The sequence below is a fragment of the Hemicordylus capensis genome, chromosome 4, assembly GCF_027244095.1.
Source record: "Hemicordylus capensis ecotype Gifberg chromosome 4, rHemCap1.1.pri, whole genome shotgun sequence".
Lineage (NCBI taxonomy): Eukaryota > Metazoa > Chordata > Lepidosauria > Squamata > Cordylidae > Hemicordylus > Hemicordylus capensis.
This window is the reverse complement of record NC_069660.1, coordinates 277320280-277338408: the sequence shown is the minus strand read 5'-3', so window position 1 is coordinate 277338408 and position 18129 is coordinate 277320280. Positions and strand designations below refer to the sequence as shown.

The 18129-nt window shown below is 43.4% G+C and overlaps 2 protein-coding genes across 4 annotated transcripts in view; one reads left to right on the top strand and one right to left on the bottom strand.

Moving 5' to 3' along the window:
* LRRCC1 (leucine rich repeat and coiled-coil centrosomal protein 1) overlaps nucleotides 1-6726 on the bottom strand; it is a 39252-nt gene extending 32526 nt beyond the window's left edge. The window contains exons 1-6 of one of the 2 annotated variants that reach the window (XM_053244471.1): nucleotides 6529-6726; nucleotides 3358-3563; nucleotides 2590-2655; nucleotides 1367-1534; nucleotides 402-571; nucleotides 124-315 (exon numbers count right to left, since the gene is read on the bottom strand). In XM_053244471.1, coding sequence (XP_053100446.1) covers nucleotides 124-315; nucleotides 402-571; nucleotides 1367-1534; nucleotides 2590-2655; nucleotides 3358-3563; nucleotides 6529-6665 — 939 coding nt within the window. In that variant the 5' untranslated portion in view covers nucleotides 6666-6726. The remainder of the gene's footprint in view (nucleotides 1-123; nucleotides 316-401; nucleotides 572-1366; nucleotides 1535-2589; nucleotides 2656-3357; nucleotides 3564-6528) is intronic. The other variant, XM_053244470.1, reaches the window with a different exon arrangement.
* Nucleotides 1-18129, top strand: part of SLC7A13 (solute carrier family 7 member 13) — a 46449-nt gene that overhangs the window by 21867 nt on the left and 6453 nt on the right. For both annotated transcript variants that reach the window (XM_053244474.1, XM_053244473.1), the window contains exons 2-3: nucleotides 10480-11217; nucleotides 15874-16005. In XM_053244474.1, the coding sequence (XP_053100449.1) occupies nucleotides 10494-11217; nucleotides 15874-16005 (856 nt within the window). In that variant the 5' untranslated portion in view covers nucleotides 10480-10493. The remainder of the gene's footprint in view (nucleotides 1-10479; nucleotides 11218-15873; nucleotides 16006-18129) is intronic.

Below are 18129 nucleotides of genomic sequence, written 5' to 3'. Positions count from 1 at the left end.
TGCTTTTAACTGTGTTCTGCAAGCCTGGTTTTATGGTCGCACAGTGCAAGTGTGTCAGATGTAACACAGAAACATTCTCATGTTTCTCATGAGCCGAAAAACACACACATCAAAATGTATTACCTTTTCCAGCAGATGTGATATTTGATCCTCTAGTTTTTTTATTCTCATGTTACTCTCGAATTTAATTCTTTCTGGCTCTGAAGAGGAGATAATCTCAGTGGAAGAGCTAGTGATTGGTATAACAGCCCGCTGGCGAAACTGAGCCAACACCTGATCAATACGGGGTGTTATCACTGGCAAATCAACACAAGCCTATTTAGAAGAAACAAATTATAGACAGTATAGGGGAAACATACAATAAGTTTATGCTTTCAAGCAATAAATAAAAGTTACAGCACCTCTTCTTCATCTATAGGAGAACTAGATGAAGCCAAGCAATCCAAGAGACCTTCTAAGCACTTCAGATCCGATGCATTTGCTTCCATGGTGTTTACTGGTTCGCCAAACATATTCCTTCCATCTAGGATAGTTAGTTGGGGTAAGGCCTGAAGGATGACCTCTCTGTATCCTTAAACAGCAGAGAATATTTTAATTTCCATGCTATATATGAAAGATCACTAAAAGTGCCACATATTTATTTCAGTGTGACCTATCTTCAACATTCCATTATCTGTAAACATCACTCACTGGACAAAATTATGGTGCTGTGTAACATCAGAAGCACATATCTTTGGAAGGTAAGTAGAGCACACCACAAATATAGTCTGTCAGGTTTCACAATCCCACACAGCATGGCCAATGCCCCACTGTCCTCTGGTGTGGGCAACCAGTGGAGTCCTAGCTTTTTTTCCAGTTGGAAACTGGGAAGAAGGAGGGTATCATCTGCACACAGGTAAGGCAGAAAACCAATTCCAAGTGGTGATTAAGACAGAGATTGTTTTGGTGGAGAGCAAGAGTAGTGCTTGGAGCACCATAGCTTTTTCCTATGACCATGAAGAGCAAGGCTGGTGCTGGCTTTTTGGCAGTGGGTTACAGCACCACTTGGGGCAATGCTACTGCCCACCATTTTAAAAAATGTCCTCCAGCCTTGCCCTCCGTCTCTAGGGTTGGTGGGGGTGGGAATTTCACACAGTTGTGCTGGGCTCTCAAGGCCATCTGTAGCATGGGGACAATCCCTGCTGGCTGTAACTCTATGCACTTTCACCTTGGGGTAAACCTTACTGAACAGAGTGGGGCTTACTTCCAAAGGAACATGGCTAGGGATGTGCTGAAGGAGAGGGCAGGGTCCTGGTGACTACAGATTTTGGCTTAGCTATAAAGTCAGCCAAAATTTGGGGAACTATCTCGTCTACACAATTCATACCTGTTTTGTTACATACTGGATTAGTTTTTCCATTCTTCTCTAAAGTGAGATTGGTCAAGTACTCTAATCCAGACAGGCACTGGAGTAAATGGTTAATATTACTGATACAATTGCTGTGAAGCTCAATGTGACTAATTTTACAATTGGCTCCACGAAGATACAGAAGTCCTGGAAGGGGAAGAAGAAGAAAAACAGGCAGAAGTTGTCAACAACATTTGCAAAATGGATCTAACGTTGCACTCTGAAACATGATTTTGTCAACCTGTAAAATAATTCAGAATAGATTCGCTTTTCCATTTCCTTTGTACAACGCCCCAAATTCATTTTATTGGCAGTGTTAACTGTTCTTCTACAGCAGCAACAATTAGTGTAAAGCAAGAACAATTTTAACATTAAGCAGGGGAGGCTAAGCATCAGCCTGGGGTATCATTAAAGAACAGCAAGTTGTCCTTTATTTGGCTCATTATTACATTTTTACCATCATATGTGGGAGGTATAGCTAGGGGAAAGAGAAAGAAGAATGCTGTTGGAATTTTCTGCCTGAAGCACCAAAACATCTTGCATCACCTGTGCAGCAAAAACCCCACCCCCCACCTCTGGAAGTGCTTTCTATTCAAATCCAAGCTTGTCTGCTGAAATCAGAGGTTAATACAATAGAACAGGCATACTGGCCGACATCCTGACTAATGCAGCACTATGCAAGATGTGCACACACTACTGATGGGTTCAATTAACTCAGCAGTGATTATCATGCAGCCAGGAAGAGTTTGTGTGTGTGTGCGCACATGTGTGCGTGCCTGCATTTCACTGACCTTCCTTTTCCCAGGGAGCACCCTGTACCCCTCAAAAATGTGTCCCTGAGAGCCATGTAGCAGTGAGTGCATCCAGGGAAGGGGAAATCAGCAAAATCCCCCTCACTGTCATGAGCACCCATGCTGCTTTAGTTTTGAGCTCTTCAGCAACATCGGCACTGCTCATACAGCACAAGTGCTGTGTTAGTCAGGATGTCAACCATTAAGGAAAACACTTTATACCAGATTATATGCAATATAACTCTTGGTGAATTAAGTCATGCAAGTATTTCACTAAGCCCCATCATTATTTTAATTAAAAATTACAAGTTTAATTGTTTCTTTATAGCAAACAGAAATCAAGATGTAGCTCCCAGGAAAAACTTCAGCACAATAGTAAAGCTGTTGGAATTTTCTGCCATTTTCTCTTACCTGTAAGATCATGTATGCGGTTATAAGACAAATTCAGTTTAGTTAAGTTCAATAGCTTTTCCAGCCCTGAATGAAAAGAAAACAAAGATAAAGGCTTGCCAATTACATAGAACAACAGATAAAGAAAGTGTAATGGAACGCTGCAACAAACCGAACTTCAGAACAGGCACAGAGTGCTCTATGCTGTTAATATGTAGAGTGCAGCAACAGAACTAAGTCCAAGTTGCCAACAAATGATGCCATATAATTAAATATAAAATAAAGCTGTATGTTCATTTATTTTTTGAATTTATATCCTGCCTTTTCATTCAATAGTTCAAGAAGGCCAACAAAAAGTTAGAATACAGTAAAACCAAACAGCACTTAAAACAATGTAAAAGGTACATAAAACAGCACTAAACACACAACCAACCAATTCTCTCCCCCACCCCAGCTACTCAAAATAAAAAGTTACTACAAACTTTGTGGGAATAAGAATGTTTGACTATCCATGTAGAGGCAATCAGGAAGGGGCCCAACAAATCTTCGTTTCAGGACATTACGCAGTGGTAGCACCGACCCTGAAAGGCCCTGTCTCCTGAAGTCAAACAACTATTTGTTAGCAGTGGTATCGAGAGCAGGGCCTTCAAGGCCAGGCTAGGCAGGCACACATGGAGAAAGCTGGTCCTTAAAATAAGCTCCCTGAATTAAGCTTAAAGAAGTTGAAGAGACATTAACTGCAGCAATAAACACCCCACCCACCCCAACGGCCACCTGCTAAGGACTAACCTTCAACTTTTGTAATCAAATTACAAGACAGGTTTAAGGTGCGAAGATTAACCAGAGCACTTAGGCCCTCAATCCGATGTATGTGATTGGATGATAGATCTAAATGCTGCAAGTTCAACACGTGGTCAAGCCTTTCGATCCTGGAGATCTGGTTACAGTGCAAGTTGAGTGTGTGAAGTTCTGAACTTAACGGTATTTCCTCCAAACTACAAATAAGGAACACATCGTATTAGGGTAGCAATTATTTTAAAAACTCAAGAATCACAAAGACAAAAACATTTATTTTTACATTTATATCCCACTCTTCTTCAGAGGATATATGGTTTATCATCACAACCACCATGTGAAGTAGGTGAGACTAAGGGATAAGTCACTGGCCCAAAGAACGCATAGCTTACACCAGCTAAAGGTAGGTCATAATTATTCAGAGTTTAAGGAAGTTCACATTTAGAAAAGAAGAGAAAGAAGCTTCCAGGGCTCACGTCTGCCTACATAGTAAAACATCTGCCCACTTCCTAGTACTAGGCATGAGGGGATAGGCTGCATCTGCTTGATAATGAGAGCCAGTGTAGCGCACTGGATAGCAATAACCTTGGACCAGGGGGACTCTAATCCCTGTTCAGCTGTGAAATGTCCTGGATTGCCATGCATAACTTTCTCTCCCAGCCTAACCTACCTATCAGGAGAATAAAACGGAATCACTCAGGTGTATGTATTGCATTCTTATCCTGCCCTTCCTCCCAGATGCACAGGGTTGCCCCCTACCATTTTATCCTCAAAGAAACATGTCAGGTAGTTTAGGCTGTGTAGTCCAAAGTCCATGGTTGAGTGGGGATCTTCAGAAAGCATTCTACCTGGTCACACTGTACTTGAAGTCTGTTTTGCAATTCCCTCTTCATTCCTTTTTCCTTTTGTACCATGTCTATTAGACTACTGTGAGCACAGCCAGTGTGGTGTAGTGGTTAGTGCTGGACTAGGACCGGGGAGACCTGAGTTCAAATCCCAATTCAGCCATGAAACTAGCTGGGTGACTCTGGGCCAGTCACTTCTCTCTCAGCCTAAGCTTCTTCACAGGGTTGTTGTGAAAGAGAAACTCAAGTATGTAGTACACCGCTCTGGGCTCCTTGGATGAAGAGTGGGATATAAATGTAATAATAATAATCACTAATTTTGTTGTTTTAATCTATGTACAGTTCCTATAAAACTTTAGGCACTTTAGTACATAACAAGAATGACACTAAATCTTGATTTAAGCACTACTCAGAATTCAGATTTCAGAGCTGAGCTCTAGCTCTGTCAAAAATTAAGCCCTGTGCTTGAGGTATGTTACAGACCTCTTTCATGTGTTTACTTATGTGTCATTATTGACACTAGCGCAATACATTATGTTGTACATGAATACAGATGTACAAGTTTTCATGTGAATTACTACACATACTTTCATTTCAAAAGTGAACTTGAGTACAGGTCTGTTCAAATGCAGGGTACCTGCATTGAACATAGTAGTCCTGTTCACACATTACATGCGACACATGGTACAATTTGTATACAATATACACATGTACAGAATTATACACACATACAGATATTCATACATCGAGATGGTTCACATATCCCCTAACTGAGCAAAGAGGCACCTTTTAAAAGTGGTGATGCTCTTTATTTAGCAGGGGAAGAGCAACTGGCCCTATCCACCCCCAGCACAGCATCCCTCCAGTGGCTGTTGCTGTTGTCTATCTTATGTTTCTTTTTTAGACTGCAAGCCTTTTAGGGACAGGGAGCCATTTTATTTATTTATCTATATCTATGTAAACCGCTTTGGGAACTTTGTTGAAAAGCAATATATACATATTAGTCATTTTCATAATACTCACATGAGCACTGACCAGAACATACAATCAGGATTGGGTTGTGCCAAGAGCATGCACACGGTGATGTTACCATAGGACATTCTAACACAGTGATTCTCAAACTTGTGTCCTCAGGTGTTATTGGACTTCAACTCCCATAATCCCCAGCCTCAGTGGCCTTTGGTTGGGGATTATGGGAGTTCAAGTCCAATAACACCTGAGGACCCAAGTTTGAGAATCACTGTTCTAACACACCGTCAAGGTGTCCTTAAATCACACAAGGAAGGTGTTCATCTGAATCACTCCTCTGCAGGCAATTAAAGGACACCACAACAGCACATTAAGACATCCTGCAGTGTCATCAGGAGAGGCACACTCTCCGCATGACCCAGTTCTGATTGTGTGTGCTAGCTGGTGCTTGTATGAACTCGTCATTATGTACAACATGTACAATAGTATATTTCCTATCTATATCCTGCATGTGAGGGAGCCTATACCCAGGTTCATTTTTTAAACAAACAAACATACATGTTTCTGTGTGAATGACTGTACATGTGTACTGACACATGTTTGCACATTACACTTAATATCTGAACAGGGTTTAAGTGTTAACACCACTACATGCATACAGGTCTGTAGAGGCACACACTGTACACAGATTCCCCTACCAACTGATCAATGAGTCACCATTCAAAGTGGCAAATCTTTCACTATATATATTATATGGTTTTCATTGTTTAACTGATTTTAAGGTTTTAAATGTGATTTTTTGGAGTTTTATTGTATTTATACTTTTGTAAACTACCTTGGGATGCCTTATGAAAGGTGGTATAAAATGGAACAAAGATTGGGGTGGGTGGGAAGAGCAAGTGTCCCTATCCAAAACCAGCCCAGCATCTGTTGCTGGTGTCTATCTTATATTTCCCCTTTGGGGACCAGAAACCATTTTGTTTATTTATTTCCCTGTGCAAACCACTTTGGGTACTTTTGTTGAAAAGCAGCATGCAAATATTCGTAGTAGCAATCGATTGCACGTGTAGAACGGGACATGTGAATAGCATTGCTACTGTCTAGATAGAACCAGGGCTCTCAATCTTGGGTCCCCAGATGTTGCTGGACTACAACTCCCACCATCTCCAGCCTCTGGCCATTGAGGCTTGGGATGGTGAGAGTTGTAGTGCAACAATATCTGGGGACCCAAGTTTGAGAATCCCAGGTCTAAACGGAAACTGGCAGACGTCCCACTTGCTTGACAGGAGCTTGTAGGACCTCATCATCGCGCCCCCGCTACGTTTCTAGTTTCCTCCCCGCAGCCCCTCACCTTTTTATGCCTTTGTCCATAAGGCTGAGCTCCCCCGAGTTTGCACCAGGCTCCGCCATTCCGCACCTTGCAGCGCTTCTTCTCACTCCGCTCAAAGCCGCGGAATCTGCCGCCGTCCACTTTAAATCCCTTCTCATTCTGCCCTGGGCCAACGGCACCGCTAGGCATGACGGGAGGAACTCGCTGCTTTACGTCTGCTGCTACCCACTGGAATCCCAGAGAGAGCGCTATAGTCGCAAAAGGTGCTCGGGGGAAGGAGGAAGTTGGAGGGGAGCGACTGGGATAGGGCAAAGGGTCACTGACTCGGTACAACCATATCACACTTCCGGCTCTCCCTATGACACAGGCGTAGAGGGTCGTTTCTCTGGACGAGGGATCACAGAGATTGGGGAGGAGGAATTAGAGCAGCTCCTTCGTTGTTATATATATATGCTTGCCCACCGCGTGTGGTGGAGTGCAGAGAGAATCCTGAAGTGAGGGCTCTGTGTAACTCCAACTTTGTTAGTGGTCTACGGGGGGGGGGGATCCAAAAACCACCATCTAGTGATACCTTCATTGGGAGCAACCAACATGCCACTCGCAAAGTTCGCTGCTCAAGATCTGGTGTCATTTGGTAGGTCCTAAAGAAGGTAGTACTAGATTGTGGCTTTTGGATCTGGTATTTTCTATTCCTTTGGGAACTGAGCTTCTCCTTTGCGTTGGAACTTGGATGGAAGAGGTTTTGCGAGGAGTCAACTTAACTCGATTTATCTTTGCTGCATCCGGAAGCGTCTTTTGAACAGGGTTTTTGAATGTTAAGTTGAATTTTAAAAATCTATCAATATCGCATTTAATTTCATCATATTATAATAATGCAATACATAATTTGCATCAGTTCAGGCAATTATCTGAAGTGAAATATTTCTATGGGTGAATGAAACATATGCCTGTCTACTCCACAATTCAGACAAGTAGATTGGAGTTAAGGAACTATGAGACAGTGATCCTGTGAGGTAGGATTTGTCATCAGCGGGTTCAAAAGCTAAACAGTCTGTGTGACACACTATCAAATAAATAAAGCACCCTTTCCAGGTGGCACGTGTGGTTTTTAGTCTCTCTCTTGCTTTTGATTATACTGCCATGTTCTGGGTGCAAACATATTCAAAACACACACACCCCAAATTCTAAAGAAAACAGCTTGTGAATACACCGAGCAGCATAACATAGCAGATGGCATTTGTATGCATCTTTGTTTGTTTTTGCAAAAAGGATATTTGAAGTGCTGAGATTCAGTGAGAAGGACATGATAAAGTTTTATAACCATATGGCTCTTGTAATGAATAATTGGGGGAGAATAATAGGAAGCAAATAATGTTATTCATCAGATATTTAGGACTTCCTGGCATGGTTTGGATAAAATATATTTTATCTGCAGTTTTGTGCTTTATTTATTCCAGTGTGCCTGATTGATTGACTGATTAAGTGCTGTCAAGTCAGTGTCGACTCTTAGCGACCACATAGATAGATTCTCTCCAGGATGATCTGTCTTCAACTTGGCCTTTAAGGTCTCTCAGTGATGCATTCATTGTTGTCGTAATCGAGTCCATCCACCTTGCTGGTTGTCCTCTTCTTCTCTTTCCTTCAACTTTCCCCAGCATTATGGACTTCTTGAGGCAGCTGGGTCTTCGCATAATGTGTCCGAAGTATGATATTTTGAGCCTGTTAATTTGTGCCTCGAGTGAAAATTCTGGATTGATTTGTTCTCTGATCCATTTGTTTGTTTTCCTGGCTGTCCATGGTATCCTCAAAAGTCTTCTCCAGCACCAAAGTTCCAAAGCATCAATACTTTTTCTATCTTGCTTCTTCAAAGTCTAGCTTTCACATCCACCTTTGTGGGTATAGACACGTTACGGCATCTAAATATTTCCAAGGCCTCCATTGCCACCCTACCAAGTGCTAGTCTGTGGCGTGTTTCTTGACTGCTGGATCCTTTACTGTTGATGGTTGAGCGTAAAAGGCAGAAGCTACCCACCACTTCAATGGTGGAATTATCAGTTCTGAGGCTGGTTGCTATACCTGTTGTCATTAATTTAGTCTTCTTTATATTTCGTCATAGTCCCATTTTTTCACTGTGTTCCTTGACTTTCATTACTAGACCTTGCAGATCATCTGCATTCTCAGCTGTCAGCGTAGTATCATCAGTGTAGCGCAAGTTATTGAAGTTTCTTCTGTTGGATATGGAGTTCCAGTGCATTGACCTTTTGCACTAACTATCCTAATGACCACTAGGAGTATTGGGAGTAGAGACTGTGAATAAGAGTCTCCTTATCTATCCCTACTCTATGATCCCTGATCTGACTCTTCAGCACTTGCTGATTCACAATCCTTCCTTCCCTCTTAGAGAGCAGATGGAAACATCTCTCTCTCTCTTTCCTTTCGATTAGGATTAGGTCTTTCCTATCCAAGTGTACTTAACCAATAAATACTTAGTGTGTTTTCTCTAAATAGCTGCAACAACTAAACTATCCTCCACTACCTGCTCTCTTCCTTAGTGCTCTGCTGTTTACCTACTGGGGGTAAAATTAACAACCCCCAACATCTTCCTCCAACTTTAAAACCATGCTCATCTTCTTCCAGTCCAGCTTCTCTCAGTATATGTTTAGCATATAAGTTGAATAAATACAGAGAAAGTGTGCAGCCTTGTCTTACTCCTTTGCCTATCTAGAACCAGTCTGTTTCACTGTGTTCCATCTGGACTGTATATAGGTTCCTTCCTGTCCTGTGAATATGTTTCTCATGAGAACAATGAGATGTTCTAGAATGTCCATTTTCCTAAGGATGTTCCATAACTTGACATGGTTCACACAATTGAAGGCTTTTCTGTAGACAATAAAGCACATATTGACTTCTTTTTGGTATTCTTTGGCTTTCTCAATTATCTAGCATGCATCAGCAATGATGTCTCTTGTTTCTCGGTCTTTTCTGAAACCAGCTTGAACATCAGTTCAAATCCCCATTCTGCCATGAGACTTGCTGGGTGACTCTGGGCCAGTCACTTCTCTCTCAGCCTAACCTACTTCACAGGGTTGTTGTGAAAGAGAAACTCAAGTATGTAGTACACCGCTCTGGGCTCCTTGGAGGAAGAGCGGGATATAAAATGTAAAAAATAACAACAATAATAATAATGCCTGGCTATTGGCCACTGTGATGAGATTATGGGAGTTGTAGTCCAAAAACAACAGGGCCAAAGTTGAGCAGTCTGCCACAGATCCAAGTCATTAGCACTTTGGTTAAGCTCTCACATCCTATGTGTAATATATGCAAATATTTCCAGGAGGAAGGACAGATTCCAATTAGCTATTAGCCATGCAGAGCCAATATCAAGGATTGGCACCAATGGGCAGCCCCTAGTCTTCATGTGGTGATGGCAGAGTGGCTCTCTTGGAGCCCACCCAGGTATGTGTGGGGATCCATGGAGTGTAGTTTGTTGAGGGACCCATGAAACCTGGAGACAGCCCTGCACTCATATGTCTTACCTTAGTCTCGGCATTCTCACCTAAGTTAGGAGACTCTACAAAATTGCATTTAAAGTTTCTTACACGTCTAAATATATGTTTATTCTAAATACATTTTTTCTGTGTTTTAAGAAGATTCCCGAGTTTTGCCTTGGGAATTCAAAAGTTGTTGTCTACATATCAACCAGCTTCACATGTATGCTGTAAGCATGTATAGCATAAGGAGAGCGCCTCGGGTTGCAAGAGCTTCAGTGAGCTTGTAATTTGAGAACACATGAACTGTGTTTTTGACTTGGCCAAATTCCTTGCAAGTGCTTGGTTAATCATCAGCATTTTGCTTGTTAAACTTAGAAGATAGTCTGTTTCTAATGGCCTAGCCAAAAGCTCATATAAACACTTAACTACTCTGGCAAGCCAGAAAAGAAATTAAGTTTTTCACTCTACTAATTGTTGTCAGCTGAAACAGCAAACATGCGGAAAGAGAAGTGTGCCCAGGTCAAAGAACCCAATGAGAGTGAAAATGGCCAGATGAAGCTCCAAAGAACCATAGGATATTTTGAAGGAGTTAGCTTTATAATTGGGACGATTGTCGGGGCAGGGATCTTCATCTCCCCTACAGGAGTGCTGAAATATTCTTTACTCAATGTTGGCGTTGCATTGATCATCTGGACGGCTTGTGGCATCATATCTCTGATGGGCGCCCTCTGTTACGCAGAGCTAGGCACAGCACTACCCTTTTCAGGAGGAGAATACAGCCACATCAAGAGAGCTCTTGGATCCCCACTTGCTTTCGTCTTCATGTGGACAGCAATGTTCAATAAACCGGCCTCAAATGCCGCTCGGGCCTTGCTCTTTGCTGAATATGCTACTCAGCCATTCTACGGTGAGTGCTTGCCTCCAGAACTGTTAAAGAAATGCTTGGCTTTGGCTGTTCTCTGGTGTCTTGGGATCCTCAATGCTCGAAGTGTCAAGATGGCTGCTTGGTTGCAGACTGTTTTTACCGTACTGAAGATGCTGGCTCTGTCTGTCATTGCGATTGGAGGGATTGCCCTGCTGATAAGAGGAAGGAAAGAGAATACAGCAAGATTTGAGCATGCTTTCAGTTCAGAGATTCCTGACGCTGTGCAGATTGCAGAAGCCTTTTTCCAAGGGCTGTATGCCTATGGTGGCTGGTGGAACCTCAATTATATGGCAGGTATACCTCTCATTTTCTGTCTGTAGGCAGTTTTGTTGTCTGCTGAACCTCAGCTACAGAATTCAGGCTCCACACATGTTTTGGTAACTTAATGTTTTGGTTTTTTAAACAGAATTCTATGCAGTTTTTGGAAGAGATCTTAATACAGGCCTGCAACATGATTCCCACCCACCCCAGGCCATGAGAAGAATGGAAGGGAGAGACTGGAGCTGTGTAAGGGGACAGGAGAGTTAATTCACTGTGCTGGAATATAATCCAGCAGCCATGTACATCACACCAAGGGTGTAGCAAGGTTGGAGTGGGCCTTGGGACAAAAAATGTGTAGGGGAAGAATGGCAGTTCAGTCCCCAAATAGCAGAGCAAAACCAGTTGGGGGAGAAAGCAGCCAAGCAAGAGGTCTTGAAACAGTTCTTTCGTATTGAAGAACTACAAGGATTTATTTAAAGAAAGGGTTCCAAACAAATGTGAAAGAGCCTGCAGCTTATTTCAGCTGTAGCTCATGGCTGAAGAGAGAGACCAAAACAAACAGCCAACTTTGGAGAGACAAAATGGAGACTAACACTGGAAGAACAAAGAGGGGAGAGTCCAGCATTTTTATCTATGACCCTAAAAAATCCCCAGTGGTCACTATGAGACATTTCAGTTGAGAGCTGATGCTGCCAGGGTCCTAGCTCCAACAAAATGAAGATGGGTCCCTCCTGCTCATCTCCCAGCTGTCTTCTTTGGAGAGACAGGAGGGGGAAAGCTGAGACCCCCAGCTGTTGCTCAGCTGGCAGCCCCCCCTGAGGCAGAGGGGTTTCCTGCCAGCTGAGCAACAGCTCAGGGGCCCAGGGACATTGGGGTCCCACCAGCTGAGTGGCAGCTCAGGTAGGGGTTACTTCAGGGGCCCAGGGACATTTGTCTCTCTCCCCCCACTGCATTCAATTCTAGCATTTCTGATTCACACAGAGTACAACCTCAGTTGTCAGAACCCTGCTGAAACAGAGTCACCAGCTTCTCTTTTTGGCTTTATAACACAGTTAATGAATGCATTTATTGCACAGTTAGGCCACATTCAGACTTACAGAACTGCGGGTCCAATGGACCAGTGGTTCTGCACACCTCCCCCCCCCCTGTTCTCCCATCTGCATTTGGGCATTGGTGAGAGGGGCGTCTCTGTAGTCAGCAAGACTGCAGAGAGGTGGACGATCTGGTTGTGTGGGCTTCCTTCTTTCCTGAAGGACAGCCCACACAGCCAATAGCAGCCAGAGTAAGGGAGGACCTTCCTCCCTCAACTCCGGTTTCAGAGAAGGCTAACAGTGGTGCCAGCTAAGGATGTGCGAGCAGGTTGGGAACAGAACCGGATTGAAGTCGAACTAGTTCGGTTAGAAGACTTGGGGTCAAGCCGAACCACCCCCATTTCAGCTCAATCCTGGACTGAACCCTCCTGGCCTGTTCGGGGAGTTCGCAGACCTTTTAATTAAGTTTTTTTAAAAAACTTATTCCCTCTGGGGGCTTCTCTGAGGTAGGGGGGTTTCACAGAGTTCCCCCTCCCCCACCGGCCTTCTCCGAGGCGGGTGGGTGGATGAGTTTCATGGATTTCCCTCTCCCCCACCGGCCTTCTCCCCAAAATGACCCTATTCAGGATTTTCCTCCAGAATGATGGCCATTATGGAGGCTGCCACACCTACACAATGGGCCTCTGTGTGCCTGTCCCAGGCCATGCAGAGGCAAAATTGTGCAGGTGCGGGGGCCTCCAAAATGGCCACTGCACCAGGGGAAAGGCCCAAACTGGCCAAAGAATGCCCGAATGGGGCTGTTTTTGAGAGAATGAAGGCTGGTGGGTGAAAAGGGAATCTCTGTGGGGACCCTCCCACTTCTTAGAAGCCCCTGAACCTCCCTGGACTGGACCAAACTGGGGGGACTGGTTTGAGGGGTGCTGGACTGAACTGGCCTGGTCCAGTTCGGGTCCAGTTTGAACTTGAACAGAACTTGGCCAGCCAGTTCTGTGCACACCCCTAGTATTCATGCATACACGAATATACCCGTGCATTCAGATGTAACACTGGCACTGCCAAAATGGAGGCTGGGATGAGGAAACTTAGAGATAACTGAAGGTGACAAATGGAGTTTGGGGAGGGAAACTGTGGGTCCATTTTTTTCTTTAACTGCAGTTCTCCTCATTCAGATGTTCGGCTAGTGAAGCTGGAGGTAAAAGGACCTCCAGTTTCTTGTTACATCTGAACCTGGCCTCTGTAGCAGTTGAAAGTCAGGCCATTTTGGAGTAAAGCTGGGCCACATAAAAATATCTTGTGGCTTGTAACTTATACTTTCCCTTTTCATTGAAACAGTTCTAATTATTCACTGTGCTGCAAAGCTACTCCTAATAAACCTGGAGGCTGAATTATATGCCTGTAAACAGTAGAGAAAAAGAGATGATTTATTTCACTTCAGATAAAATCTTTCCTAGGCTGGGTTTTTTTGTTTTTGTTTTTTGTTTTCTTTTGGCATTTATTGTTGGCACTATTAGAAGTAAACACAAGATGGTGGCATATATCCCTGGTTGACTTCTTTTAGACAGCTATCCCAGAGGTTGGCCATTAGGGATGTGCATTTTGGATTTTTTTCATTTTGTTTTCAGCCGAATACGACCCCCACCCCTCCCAATTCGGCCAGGGTCTGAAATGCACACACACACACCTCCGAAATCCCCAGTTTTTGGTTTTGGAGCTGATTTGCTCCGAATCCGAAACCGAATTGCAGACATAAGCATAGGTCCCCAGCAGTGTTCCCTCTGTTCTCCTTCCACAGTCTGTTCCCCGCCTTCTGTTCTCCATCCCCAGTCCGTCCCCGACGTCCTCCTCCCACCACTGGCAGCGCTTTCTCTCCCCGGCGCCGGGCTCCCTCCTTCCCTCCCCGCCATTTTTGCCCACCCGCCTTCTCTGCCAGGGCCCATGGCTCTCACCCTGCTGTCTGTCTGCCTCCTCTGCCACACTTTCTCTCCCCGGTGCTGGGCTCCCTTCTTCCCTCCCCACCATTTTTGCCCGCCCACCTGCTGCCTCTGCTCGGGCACATGGCTTTCACCCCAACGTCCATCCGCCTCCTCTGCCATGCTTTCTCTCCCCAGCGCTGGGCTCCCTCCTTCCCTCCTCTGCTAGGGCCCATGGCTCCTCACCCCACTATCCATCTGTCTCCTACGCAACAGCTGTGGCCATGCCCACCATGGCTGCCCACACAAGCAAGGAGCTCTTGGGCTGGCAAGTTCCCTGAGTCCCTGTCCCTGCCGCTTCAGAAACTCCTCCCGGCCGCATCCGGCCTTGCTTTCGGCTGCCAATCAGTAGTCCTGAAGGGCAGGAATTTCAAACAGGCATCAGAGAAGAACAACTAGGGAGACTCTTGCGAGACTGCTAGGGGTCCAAAATTTTATCTTAAATACAAATCTTCATTTCTGAAATGGGATCATTTTGATTCGGGTACAAAAATCTTTGTTGAGATATTTTTTTATTTTTGGCAGGTGTACAAAACATCTGAAAGTACCATTTTCGGACACAAAACGTTTTGTACCCAAATCGAAATGCACATCCCTACTGGCCATATAATCTTGAACCACTGTTAGCTACAGAACTTGGTTATAGAACTCTACTTGTTCTTAAGCACCTCTCTCAGGGCTGTGCAAAGAATGTGTTTTCATGCCAAGAACAGAAGTGAAGATAAGGAAAGGGTCAACATGTACTCTAGAACATTGCAAAGTGGTGGTGAAACCTTTTTTTGGTTTACACTTGGTGAGAGCTATTGCTGTGGAATGTTGATCAAATCTAGTAAAATAGAGGAAACTATATATACAGAGTGATTATGTTAGATTATTGTACTTGCTCTACATCTTCAAGACTGAATTTGGATCATGGAGTACCTTCTTGAGGAGTGTTCATTTGACCAGTGAGAACAACACTGAGGAAAAATCTGACTAAATGATAGTGTAGTCACTGCAAATTCCGTCAGTAAAAATGCAGAGGTTGTGATTTAAGCTTGTACCAAGCTGCAACACACACACTGAGCTCTGCTGAAGCAAGGGCTAAACCTATTCTATCTAATTTCAGGAAAAACATAAAAATATAGAACATTCCAGGATGCCCGTCACATTTGTATCAGATCTCCACACTGACCCCAGATCAGCTAATTTGGAGTGTATACAGAAGACATTTATATTTTTACTAATGACTACTTATCAACCATTTCCCCTTATTTAGTTTTATAGAATGGGGAAAAATTGACAACAATTAATGAGACTGCAGGAGGATTATAACCCAGTGAAGAAAGTATGAATAAACGGGCATAAGTAGAAAGCCTACTGGTAGCTTCAGTTCAGCTTTTTGCAGAAACTACTGGACATTTGGCACAAATATCTGCAGTCATGATGGTTAGAAATGCGCTGTGACTAAGTAAAAAGCTGGGCTTCACTGCAAGGTATCCGATTCAATTCATGGAAAATCACAGAAGGAAAATAGCCTAATTGCTGCCTAATTGCTAATTAAATACTAGTAATGAATGAGTAATTACTAGTAATTAGTAATTAGTATTTACTAGTAATTAATTATTACATTAATTATAGTAATCATGTGTATATTTTCACTCATTACAATTCAATGCTGGAAGTGACTTCCAAATTGTCTTTTTCAGAAGAGATGAAAAACCCCAGCAGAAATATTCCTTGGACTGTGATGACAGCACTTCCTTTAGTAACTGTGTTTTACCTGTTAGTAAATGTTTCATACCTGACCGTTCTCACACCTAAGGAAATTGTCTCTTCAGGTACAATTATTGGTTTTCTTGATTCACAAAAGGATTGCTCATATATACAATATGTACAGCACAGAATTCTCTAGACAAGCTTGAGCAAACTTGAGTCTTCAGCAAACTGTAGCAGAGACTTTGACAGTAAGAAAATACATTCATTATAATGCACGTGGTTGAGAATTCAGTTGAAGAAGACAGAGATGCAGTATAACCCTATGCATATGTCAGCCCCACTGTGTTCAATGGGGCTTACTGACTGAGTGAGAAGATTTACATCCCAGTCTTCAGTATGGGAGGGTTATATAAAGTGCAACACCCTACTCATGGAAGAACAGGGCACACACCCCTGGCTCTGTGTGAGTCTAAGCGGTAGCCTGATTCAGACATAATATTGTACGAGTGTACAGATGTCTGTACACTCATGTGTTTGTGTGAATGACTGTACCTGTGCTCATTTTAAAAGTGGAACATAGGAAGCTGCCATATACTGAGTCAGACCATAGGTCCATCTAGCTCAGTCTTGTCGACTCTACACAGACTGAGAGCGGCTTCTCCAAGGTTGCAGTCAGGAATCTCTCTCAGCCCTATCTTGGAGATACCAGGGAGGGAACTTGGAACCTTCTGCTCTTCCCAGAGTGGCTCCATCCCCTAAGGGGAATATCTTACAGTGCTCACATATCAAGTCTCCCATTCTTATGCAACCAGGGCAGACCCTGCTTAGCTACCACAAGACCGGCTCTCCTCTTCTCTCTGGACCTGGATAGGAGCCCTTCAAATGCATGGAAGTGTACGGCTGTTTCTGCATTCAAGATAACATGCAAATGACCTTACCTGTGTACAGATCTGTACCTGTGTATATTGTACACTCATTGTACAAGTGTGAACATAAAGTGTGAATGGGCCTTGTATCTTTGCTTCTACTGAGCTTGCAGAACTGCCGTTTCTCCTAAGAATTGCATCAGAGCTTCAGTGACCCTTTTCCCATTGGGAATAACTGGAGCAGTGTCACTGCAGCGGTGACGCAATTTTTAAGAACTGTGAAGGCTCTGTGAGCTTGGTAGAAGCAAAGACAATGTTTGGATCACTATGGAACTCCACTCTTCTATTGAGAGGGGCCACGTGATGTATGTGAGCCACTGTTCCAAAGGCTGTTGCCATACTGCAACTCCAAATAGGTATACTCCAGAGTAAATCCCACTGAACGCAGTGGGACTTACTTCTGAATAAGCATGAATAGAATTACATTGACAGCTGTATTTGAAGTTAAAGACTCTTGGGGCCACTTTTCCAAGTACTTTTAAAATTGCCAGCTGTTGAACATGTGAGAGCCAGTGTAGAGTAGTTTTGCTATAGATGTGAGTGTGTGTTTCTGGAAATAAAAACGTTTAAATAACAAAACAAGAATGCTATTAGTATTTGATCCAGATGTGTTGTAAGACGTAAGACCATAGGTGCATATTTGTAGTTGAATTTTGTAAGCAACAGAGATAGCATTGTATTCATTTTGAGTTTGCTTTCTTGCCAGCTGTATTACACTGTAGTCAGTACTGGCTAGAATCATTGCAGTGATTCTATAAGATCATGATAGTCTCTCAAGCCTTGTGCTGGGTTTGCCTGAAGTTCCAAAATGGCCATAATCAGGACCCATTTATGACGGGATAGCTCTCTCTTTCTTTCTTTCTTTCTTTCTTTCTTTCTTTCTTTCTTTCTTTCTTTCTTTCTTTCTTTCCTGAATGTTGGCAGGTGCAGCATTTTTCCACAGCAGTCTTATGACGACTGAAGCTGAACTATTCAAAACACTCTTCTATACAGCTATTAAAGTGCATTTAAATACTGTCCTGTATTGCATTTAGGAAACCTGGGCAGAGTAGCTTTAGAAGTCTGAAGCTGAGCCCTATTCATTCTTGAAGGTTCGCAGCAGGGGACATTTTAGGTTAATTTTACACCTAAAACTTTAGGTGTATCCACTGTTCCTCCATGAAACTCAAGGTAGTAGACATAGTTTTTCTGCCCATATTATCTCCACAGCAACCTGTGTAAGAGATGGTGACTGACCCAAGGGCCACCCCAGGAGCTTCATGGGGAGAGCCAGTGTGGAGTAGTGGTTAGAGTGCTGGACTAGGACCAGGAAAACCTGAG